Source organism: Diadema antillarum, unplaced genomic scaffold, assembly GCF_040938485.1.
Source record: "Diadema antillarum isolate AM-2024a unplaced genomic scaffold, OU_Dant_1.0 seq00000998_RagTag, whole genome shotgun sequence".
Lineage (NCBI taxonomy): Eukaryota > Metazoa > Echinodermata > Echinoidea > Diadematoida > Diadematidae > Diadema > Diadema antillarum.
The window spans coordinates 775,749-786,999 of NW_027271836.1; the positions used below are offsets into that span (position 1 = coordinate 775,749).

The window sequence follows — 11,251 nt, forward strand, 5'->3', positions numbered from 1 at the left end:
TGTTGAACAAACAAAAAAAAAAAAATACATGGAAGATCTCACGTACATAATTTTTTTTCTCTCCACATCCAGTCGACATCACTTACGTATTCACAAAAAAAGAAAAAAAAATGTGAGAAATATTTTGTTTTTCTGTTCATTATCTTGACAACCTTTCTGCTTTTAGATCTCGCATGCTGATGTGGAAGTATCATTTTCTTTTCGTGCAATTTGCTGATGTGGAGTTGAGACTAATATGAAGGAAAAAATAAATGTTTAAATAAATGTGAATTTCGATTGAAATGAGGATCTAAGAGTCTATGAACTGGCACTCCTCTACTGTCACATCCGTCAGTGGGCTGACTGTCTTTGTCGAAAGAAATGCAACCGTGAATATTCGACCACGATTCCAGTTTATGTTCTCTGTCTATAGGAAAAGTAAACAAAGAAAGGACAGAAACAATTTGACTATATATTAGATCATTAGACAGATACATTTGAAAATAGGAAAATATCTTTATCTTTTCTAGTGTTCAAATATACAGTTAAAACCTCAGGAGGTTATAGGTTTTTATGTTTATTTGTAATAATAACCGAACGAAAGTCGCATTGAAATATACAACTCATTTCTTCATGGTTATTTTAGCGAGAAATATAGTGTTGTTATTCTACATCATGATAGAAACCGGTTACGTAGTTTAAGGTTGACACGAATTTCTCTTATTCACCAGTCGAGCCACTATGAGCCAGTATTAAATAAAGATGTTGAATTTTAAAAACATGTCGTCTCTAGATTTCTTTTGCGATTACTTCGATGCATCTAATGATTGGCAATGAAGGACATTTAAACAAGACTAAATACTAAAATTAGTCGAAGAAAACGGAGATGCCAACGATGAATAAGAATGAAAAGAGAAGCAGAAGAAGAATTGGAATAAGAAGATGGAGACAAAGAGGTTAAAGGTTAACATAATTTGCAAAAAAAAAAAAAAAAAAACTTGAAGAGGAAGTAAAAAAAAGGGGGAGTGCCGGTATAAACAAAAAGAAATTAATGCGAGGAAAAGATGATGCACATTGTCGTAGAAAAGGAAGAAGAAGAGAGATATACCTCTTCAGAAGATTATGATTTTTCTTCTTTTCATCACCACGATGGCATAGGTCATCATCGACATGAAGAATGCCGTGACGAGCAGGACGTACGTAGTCGACGACCTTTGGAGAACACCTGGACCAGAACCTGGATGGCAAGATCAAAATCATGACCGTAGTATTATGACAGAACATAATGAAGGGACTTTCGAAAGCAAACGACCATAGATCATAATTCCACACACATCTATTTATCATGTGATTTATCTCGGTCATGTATTGTTATAATGAAACATAATGTTATTATAATTATATTCAATATGATAAGGGTGAGAAAATGAAGGTGAAATCTTCGACGAAAAAAATAATACATTTGTTTCGGTTACATTGTTTGGGTAGGCCCTACTAACAAGGTACTTACAGCTTATACAAATAAAGAAAAATGTATTTTTACAATGATATTTAAAATCTAGCATGCAGGGATGATGGTTATTATTAAAGCTCCCCTCTAGCCTGGGAAACCGTGGAGTGAGTAGGGTGGCCCGGCTCGGATCATGGGAATCCTTGTAACAAATAATGTGTACAACTTCATCCCGTATATCCGTGTACAGCTTCATCACGCACCATCATGCACATATTCACTAACCGGTGGTATTTGTGATTTTTTTTTTTTTTTTTTTATGTACCCCAGTGGACAGCACACCGACTAGGGCCACCCATTTATTCCAACGCAACTCTTTCATAGTTATACAAGAGTGAAGCTTTCATCCATACTACAGAGTATTCCACATAACCCTTTTTTTTCCGCTTGCCGTTTTACCATGTTTACAGTCCAGAGTGGAATAAAAATGAGTTCAGTATTTATATGATAAGTAGATTAACCTCTCTTTGAGCCGAAAGTCGAACAATGCCCAAGACTAGTAGAGGTCCAACCAATCCCGTTCGTCCCCGAACACGTGACATTGATGCACCTGTTGTGTGGGCGTGGTCTGAAGAGAGCCGAGGCGCTGCTGGACGAGGAGAGAGTGGTGTTGTCGACTCCGATGGTGTATGTGTGAAGGTGTAGGGAGGACTGGTCCTCGGGACTAATATGACACGTGATAACGAGAATGACCTGGCTTCCTTCCCCATTGATCTCCTGGATCTCGATAGAGAGGATGTTTCTCGCTGGGGGCGCCTGGCCTTAGCATACAAAAATTAAATAATGTGTTTTGTTGTTTGTTTGTTTGTTTGTTTATTTATTTGTTTTTTTTTATTCATGATTAATTGCGGTACGTGACATATTTAGAAATACAAATATTGGGAACTGGTGCAAGGCATGTAAAGAGAAAGCCCGCCCTATCATAACTTCAAACAATTGTGAATTCAAGCAACCTTCCAGTACTAAAGGAAAAAAAAAATAACTCTCTTGCATTATCGCTATTAGGTCAATTGTCATTCAAACTATTTGATCGAAAGGTTTAGGGTAAAAACAAAATAATGATGTAAAAAAAAATAAATATATCCATAGTGCCACGACTTTTTAAATTGTATTTTGTATTGTTTACAACATGACTAATGTGTATACTTAATTCACTTGGAAGAATCAACGATAAAGGTGTTGCCCTTATCATTATCAATAGAATAATTAGAACTGTTGTATGTAGATGATTGAGATGGATCAATCTTAAAAAAAAAAAAAAAAACACCTTTCTGTCTAGTAAATATAACAATACGTCAGAGAGAAAGTGGTTACTAGTATCATGTAGATTTGGTGAGAGAATGTGTGTATGAACTCAAATGGACCTTTCTTTGCAGTGGTCTCAAGAAATTTTGCATAACATAATAATATTATGGAAAGTTTTATCGTCTTACCGTCGCTTCTTGGACAGTAAGTCTTTGAAGCGTTCGTCATTCCGATGTCGTTGACACCGGTGCAGGAGATTTCAAAGCATTCACTCGGAATTGACTCAAGGATCAAGGAAGGGGAGCTTGAAGATGATTCGATGACGTCATTCACTGCAATCTCGTAATTTTCTATTGGTGGAAATGGCTGGTCACGTGGGTGGACGTGACACGTGATCCTGAGGCCATCAGTTTCTTGTCCGTCCTCGTCAACAATCTTGATCAAGATGATATTGTCTGCTGGAGCATCTGCCACGTGACAAGGATAAAATGTAGACAGATTATAACTCATTCTCATATTCACAATTTATCCAGAAACATCGACAAAATATATGACATGTTAAAACAAAAAAGCAGGACTTACTTTAACATAATTCTCTTTCGGGGTATATCATGAAGTCGTCACAATAGTCATCATGACGTAACAGGCAACTGTTCATCTTCAAACGAATGAGAGTAAAACATGCTTATCAGGCATAAGAGTGACACATATTCCAAAGTTCTCTTATCAGATAACGAGCAGTCAGTATTATTTTGGTGTACTGAGGGTGCCATGTGTGTCTTCATACTAATTCCCAGCAATCTTATTTCTCACACAATTTTTGTTTGCGTTTATCATAAGAAATATCTGTGGATATTTCTCTTCTATTTCTTTAATAGTAGAAGGATCAAGGTTACTCTCACTAAGAGCATTTCTTATCTTCTCATGAATTTTAGGTGGTGACGTCATCATCTCGTGTCTGCATCTGAACCAGAATAGCTTTCAACATTACTCGGATACGACCGTACACAGGAGCATAACATCCTTTTGACTTGCATGCAGGTCCCGATAGATCAGATAATGAACTAAAGCTGTACTTACGTTGAACATCCAAGGTTCGGGACCGTTCACTGCCGATGAGACGACACTGAAGTACGCCCCCATTGTCAGATGTGGTCGGAGTGAACGTCAGTTCGCTACTAACGTTGTAATATGTAAAACGATTGATACGGTAGTCAAGACCAGAAGTAACAGACTCGTTGACTGCATTATCGCTTCCTTCACACGAGAAACAAAGAAAAATAAAAACCAAGGAACTGTAATGAGTCTGAATAACATCAGAAGATTTATCTTTGACATATTATTGTACATTTATCATTGGAAGTTTAGACCTTGCTTATTTCAGAGAGCTTTCGATTATATTCAATTCAATAGTTTATCCATTTCCATTAAAAGAATAAAAAAGATTCAAAGCGGCACACATTTACAGATTAACTTTCATTCATCTGACAAGGACAGTACCTTGAACAAAAGTATATGAACCAACGATATCATAAAGAAGAACATGATAAACAATGCAAACTTTGTCATGCACGGTAACAAAAAAAGAAGAAGAATTAAGAAAGTCTTCCATTATAAGAACGAGTGATAAAGATGTCTTCATACATGACGTAAAACTGATCTGAACCAAGTATTTCTCAATCCTGTCTTAGGACGGTTGTCGATGGAAATAGCTTCAGGCCTGAATAGCAGAACGGAAGTAGACCTACTAGTAATGAATGGCACGTGTGCGTGTGACAGCAATGGATTCAAGAAGTTATGATAAACACGCAGGTTCCCTGGATGATTTAGTTTGTGGTTTTACAAATTCTTGTAGTGCTAAACTATACTTCCAGAAACAATGACAGATGTTTCAAACGAAACAACTTGATCTTCTACATGGTAGACGCCATGGCTGAAGCTTTCTTCAACTTAACCTCAATAGGCGTAGACTATACATAGTGGTTCACTTCATCACGCAATAAAAATGTATCAATGCGCCATGCCAGAACTAAGGACACTCATAAACAATGGGTTATATATATCGTAGTACAAAAGATGTTATAGTTACCTCCTTATAGGTGTGTCTTCGACAAATTATAATAATTTGAAAATAAAAAAAGAGATATTGCTGTCAAGTGTGTCTTCAAATCTCTGAAGACAAACATTATTTTCTTATGACTGCAGAACTGTCGAGATTTGCTCGAAAATGTATTCAAAGTAAGAAATAGGGGGAAATAGTATCTCAAATCGACTTGTAACAAAAGTGTTGGTTGAAACAACAACAACAAATCTGGTGCTAGTGTATAATACTCTACCCACACATTTGTCACCTTTATATGCTCAATGAATATGAGGCCTAAAAAAGAAGAAGGTAGGTTTCTCATCCAAGCGCCAATCAGATTTTTCCATTCAGGTGTCTTGTTATTGTTACTGTTGTTGCTGTTGTTGCTGTTTAGTATTCACCATTTTTTTTCACATCACATATGAAAACATTAAAAAAAAATCGATATTTGCTTTTCTTAGCCTCAGATAAAAAAGGAGAAAAATCGGAAATTCCCATATGTTTTGCAATGTATGATCACTTTGCATTGTCATAACAGTGTGTCTATTTACTAGCTGTTTAGAAAGCATCAACAATTACGTTGTGAATGGACAAGTTGTTCCACAAACTCGTACAGGTGTATTAAGAGCCAGGCTGTCTTGGTTTTAAAATATTATGTACTGGGGATGGTATTCTGAAAACCTTCCTGGGAAGATTTTTTCTACCTATGTCAAGATTTTTTTTTTCTTAAGTGATATTCTGAAAACATTTCTTTCTTTACTTTCTTTAACTAAGCAGGAAGAAACATAGAATATTCAAATAAGGATGAATTCTAAGGATATGCACTTTTCTGACTTTAAGAAGAAATTGGTTCATTGTATTCTAGAACGCACTTAAAAAATAATTTTAGGAAGACTAATAAGGAGAGCCTTAAACCTGTACTAAGTACGTTATCATGATAATCAATGTTATTTCTAAGATATAGCAAGATATACAAAGAATCATGTCAGCGGCTATAGCAAACAGAAGGATGCAACATTACAGAGGAAAGATTACCCATGTTTCCCCCATAAAGAATTGCCGCCTTCATTATAAAGACTTTCAAAGGCTGCGTGAGTATGAAAAGATTATACATTTCGTAGTGGGCGCCATTTCATACAAACACGTAATATGCGAGGCAGAGAATTCTCTCTGGTATGAATTATAACATTGTAAGTAATTACTTCTGTTACTCTAAGTAATGGAGACTGCAAGTTGGGTGTTTGCTTTCCTATACAAATTGATGTGAGTGCATAAAATTCTCTGAAAGAATCCATGAACGTTCAGTCAGTACTCGCTGTACTGTAAGCCTACATACGGAAAGCGAACAGGCGTAATGACGTATGTATGTACTAGGCATGTTGGAAGCGTTTGCCGCCGCGCTGCCCTCGGCCGCCGGCCCGCTGGTCGATCGTGTAGCTAGCTGGATGTATCCAGCCGGTCAGCTGGCCACATACCGTCAACGTAGCCTAACACACGTGTGCTGTATACACTGACTAGAACTAACCCTTGTTGTTTGTTTGTTTACTTTTGTACAAAACAAACAAACAAACAAAAAGTCAGCCATTTTCTTTGAATGCTTCTTTCCTTGTAAGAAGTTCATGTTTTAGGACTGTATCATGGGTATTCCAGTTAAATTAAAACACGAATTGTTATTAACCTGCTGTCACTTGAATTTCATAATAATGTCACTGCACTGGTTACTTTTTTTTCAAAAGCGACGACTAGTAATGTTGATTTTGATATCAGAAACTGCAGTGGGCTGGGATAAGGATGTCTCAATTTACAGTAAGAATTTCTTGGGATCACGTGTCAGACCCGGGTGTTAGATTTGAATGGTCTTATCTTTTTTAAGCACTTCATAACTTTGTGCCTTAGGATTCTGGAAAATATTTAGAAAGAAATTTAGGAAGATTTTCAGAATACCACCCCAGGACTCGTGCCCGACATTGGGCCGGGCGATCATTCATGTGGTTGTATAGTAAGTAGGACAAGTTGTAGTTTCGTGTCGCCTCATATTTATTATGATAATATTATTCACACATCTACAAACTCGCCCTAAATGTTTTGTAATCTAAACCACATCTAAAATTGTAAAAACCTTGGAGAAGTTCAATTTTTCGGATACACTTTTACCCATTCTAAAATAACTCGATGGTTTGAATTGAAGCTCTGCGCTAGCTGCACTCCAACAGTTGGCCGCAGTGCGGTAGTGTACACGTACACGGCAGCGAAGTACAGTCATTTCTAAATGAGTCTAAAAGTGACAAAATTAACAGCAAATATCCAACTTTTACCAGACTTTGTATTCTCAGATGTAGGGACTTTCGTTTGTAAAATATTTAGGGAGAGTTTGTGCATGTTTGAAATTTGCGTGGCGATGCAGAACTACACTACACAAGCACTGTGCCTCCCGCTAGATTGTGCATTGATTTTGACGTACATACAACACTGTATGAATTGGCTAAAGATAAAGAGAGAGAGAGAGAGAGAGGGAGGGAGAGAGGGAGAGAGATGAAGAAAGAAGCAAAACTCGAGCGAGAAACTTCTTTAATTCAATTTTAAATCATTTTTTTTTTCATCTTAGATTTTTATTTTATTATTTTCATTTCTGTAACTTGGCCTGAGTTACTCAGTACATTATGAAATACGTGAATAAATGAATCAAACTTACGGTCTCCTTCACACCTCACTCCGGCGTCTTCACTGTGACTACAGCCACGTACATCCCCATGGATAACGAAGGCAATAAACCAGAGAGTTTTCCGTTCCATCACAGTAAGCCAAGTCAACCCAGATTGGTCCAGATCCCTGCCCAAAGTGCGCTGACCTATAACTAGCTGAGGCCGATGAGTAGCCGAGATCTCTGCACACCACGTGCGCGTCTCTCATATCCCAGTTAATGTCACACACCGTGCCCCACTGCCCGTTACACGATATCTCAACTCGGCCTTCATTTTGGGTTGATCCACCAACCAGCCTCACTGTAATAAACATGAGATAAAAAGATAAATAGATAGATAAATGACATTTATCAAAATCACATGAATTGCAACCTAATATTGTATTGTACGTTAGGCAGATTAATCAACACATCCCATAAGAAAAAGAAAAGTCTGCCGCAGATCTCCGGCAGACTTGCCGCAGGTCTGCAGCATACTTTTTAGTCTGCAGCGGGGGTATGCGGCAGAACCAAGCTTTGCTGCAGACCTGCCGCATACTAACTGTTAGTATGCGGCAGGTTCAACAGTCTGTGGCAGATCTGCGGGAAGGCTGCCACAGAGAGGAACTTGCGGCAGACTTCTCGCATACTGCATACCTGCATGTGTAGAAATCTTGCCGCAGATCTGCCATAACCTCTTCCTGAAATTGTACTTATGAATCAGCCTGCTGCAGATCTGCCGCAGATCTGCCACATTTATTTTAGTAACCGTGCCATAAAACATAACAATTTTTTGTGGGTATACAAATCATGTGATGCATTGCAATTGTATGTAGAACTATAGCTGAGTCTAAGCATTAGACTGCTGCATACCTGCCGCTTACTTGCAGCAGCCCTAGCTAATTCGTGCATACTTGCCGATGTAGGTTAGGTCATCTTAATACTAGATCTACATATTTAATAGGCGTCTGCTGTGAGACTTGCCGCTGACTTGCCCCAGCCTAATGCCGCTTTAATACTTAATACTGCATACCTGTAGAAATCTTGCCGCAGATCTACCACTTAAGCTCTTCCTGAAATCGTACTTATATGAATATTCATCATTAACAGTCTGCCGCATAGATCTGCCGCAGACTCTCCAGTCTCCCTCAGTGGCCTGGAAGAGTCTGCGGCAGCAGCTACTAATTTGCATGTGAAAATGATGCCTGTCTGCGGCAGATCTGCGGCAAGGCATCCGCAGCAGTATGCGGCAGGCTGATTTCTTTCCTATGGGATGGCGCAGTTAATAAATATTCGTAATAAAAAACTTAACTGCAAATGCACATAACATTAGAAACCAAGAAACAAATCCCTTCAAATACACACATATACGATGTTGTGCTTGTCTGTTTTTGCAGGCTTATCGTATTCATTCGTTTGTGAATATCTTCATATTCACGGACACAAATCTGAGGGTTGGTGTTGTGAGTAACCCGTGGGTCTTAGGTCGATGTTTAGTAGTGACATCTCACCAGATCAGCACAATAACGACATCACAAACCAAACCAATTACAAACATTTCTGAGACAACCAAACGACGCCTCTTACACAAACTACTAGTTAGAGAAGTCTGTTCAACACTTGCCAAAGTGCCATAATGTTAACGTTCAATATTCCAACATCTCTAACTCATGAAATGAGAATAAATACACCATAATAACAAATCAAATTCATAATCTCTTACAGTCTTATCTGCTATAGCAAACTCAAATGGCAACTTCTACAGGAACGCAGGACACAGAGCAAGATGCTGACGATACACCGTGTAATCGACCAGAGTATGGGCATCAAAACATCAAACATCAAACATTCCTAGAATGCCGAGTACCAACATCACTCCGTGGACACTCCAGGCATTTTCCAGATAAATTTTGTACGGACTCTTGTCTGTCCTACCCCTTCCCAGATGCTATCAGGTTATGGAAACACTCTGTCTGAGCAACTAGTCACCACCACCTCTGTAAACCTCTTCAAGCAGATGTACAACATCCTGTTTCATTGATAGAAGAGCATTGTTTTTAGCTGCACAAAGTACGAATACGATGTAAAACTGTTTTTAAAGTCACTAGTTACATCCACCACACCTGCCAATAGAACACCAATAGGCTTATTTTACATGTTCACCTGATGGTGGACTGTACTTTCCAAGAAGAAGGGGAGAGAAAGGACTCGAGAAGAAAAAGAAGAAGAAGAAGAAGGAGAAGAAGAAGAAGCTGTTTACAAAGTAAACCTTATGGAAGAAGGATTAACCTAACCGGTATTAGGCCTATGCCGTACTGCTAATCAAAATACTATTTATGATAATCAAACTATCAGTATACTAGCAGCTATCACAGCACTACAGTACAAGAAATGATTTTAATATTTTTAAATTGATTTAGACCAAATCAAAGCGACTTGAAACTTAAGAATTTTACAATGTCTTGCGTCTCTTAACAGGCACACAAACTGGAACAGCAAACGGTATGGTCTATAGTAGTAGGCCTAGTGTAGGTCTACGTCTATAAATGTTAGTTTAACTGTAACGTTTAAGTCTGATATCATCAATGCTAGGTCATTCTACTCCTAGTTTCTACCTCTTACATTGGCCTTAACTCTACATGTTAATCACACCTTACCCTCATGATCACGATAGCATTTCCAGCAACCTTTAATCCCAATAATAGTTGACACATTCACGGGCTGTCGTAACCTTACACTTTCTCCAAACTTGTCATCAACTTTGGTGTAGATACAAGTTTATCCAACCGAATTTCTTTCGCCGAAGCTTTCAGCCAACACACATACACTACGCACACAAAACTATGCAACATGCACACACTATGCGCGTGATTTCACACCTTAGTATTTTGTGATAGTGGAATGCGATGCAATCCCGCAGACATTAGCAGCTGCCAGGAGCCGGCAAATGCAAGCCAACTGAAATGTTACACTAAGAATAAAGATTGATTAGTGTAAGCATTATAAGAATTAATGAACATGCACTAGTAATCCTATCTTAATTGTCATTTAAAAGCAATGAAATGCAGCTTCAAATAATCACTTTAACATAGGTTCGACTCACCATCCAGCCATGAACAAACAGCAAGTGATGCCGAATTTATGAAATGGATGATTACTAGATCCTAGTGATGTAGATTGAGCCCTCTATAGTTTGATCAATGCACAGCATGCACACCGTGCCGCCCCCCCCCCCCCACATTCCCCTATCATGACAATTAAAGTTTTAAGACTGTCATTATTTACAAGAAAGAACATTGAGAAATATATTTTTTTAAAGGACAGATTACATCTTATATTTCTGTTGTATTTCAATAATGAGAATGTCACTCCAACAAATTAAAAATTAAACTTTGAATGATTATCTACATTAACAATACGGGCTATACTTTGTTGCAGGTGCATGATTTTCATGACAAAACGATCTGCAGCCAAATTTGAACTTGGGCCGTTCTTATTATAGGCCTTATAGAGAGACTCTTATAATACATAATTTCTACCCCAAAACGATGCTCTTGGCTCTATGGAACAGAGTATAGGTCCTACAAAAAAAAAATGTATCACGTTACAACAGAGTATCACAGAAGATATAAGAACAATAAACAAAGAAACTATACTCATAGGTGCCTATATACAAGTAAACATTCTTTGTCAATGTAAATACACAAATCATAGGTCTTGAGGTTCTTTTTGAAAGCATCAATAGAAGGTGCTG

The 11,251-nt window shown here is 37.9% G+C and overlaps 1 protein-coding gene across 1 annotated transcript; it reads right to left on the bottom strand.

Annotated features, from left to right (window-relative positions):
- Positions 1–275: 275 nt before the first annotated feature.
- Positions 276–8,145, bottom strand: LOC139742360 (uncharacterized). The gene is made up of 6 exons (XM_071652939.1): positions 8,061–8,145; positions 3,815–3,991; positions 2,923–3,201; positions 1,951–2,250; positions 1,088–1,216; positions 276–406 (listed from the first exon to the last, which is right to left on the bottom strand). The coding sequence occupies exons 1-5, from the start codon at positions 8,143–8,145 to the stop codon at positions 1,092–1,094; spliced, it is 966 nt and encodes a 321-aa protein (XP_071509040.1). The 3' UTR covers positions 276–406; positions 1,088–1,091.
- Between the last annotated feature and the right edge of the window lie 3,106 nt (positions 8,146–11,251).

What these genes read in the sequence shown, in the direction of transcription:
- LOC139742360 (XM_071652939.1), bottom strand. Translation starts at nt 8,145, where the DNA reads ATGCGAGAAGTCTGCCGCAAGTTCCTCTCTGTGGCAGCCTTCCCGCAG. An exon ending in CCGAACCTTGGATGTTCAAC is followed by an intron (nt 3,202 to 3,814) that starts GTAAGTACAGCT and finishes GTCACGTGGCAG; the next exon opens with ATGCTCCAGCAGACAATATC. An exon ending in TTACTGTCCAAGAAGCGACG is followed by an intron (nt 2,251 to 2,922) that starts GTAAGACGATAA and finishes TTGTATGCTAAG; the next exon opens with GCCAGGCGCCCCCAGCGAGA.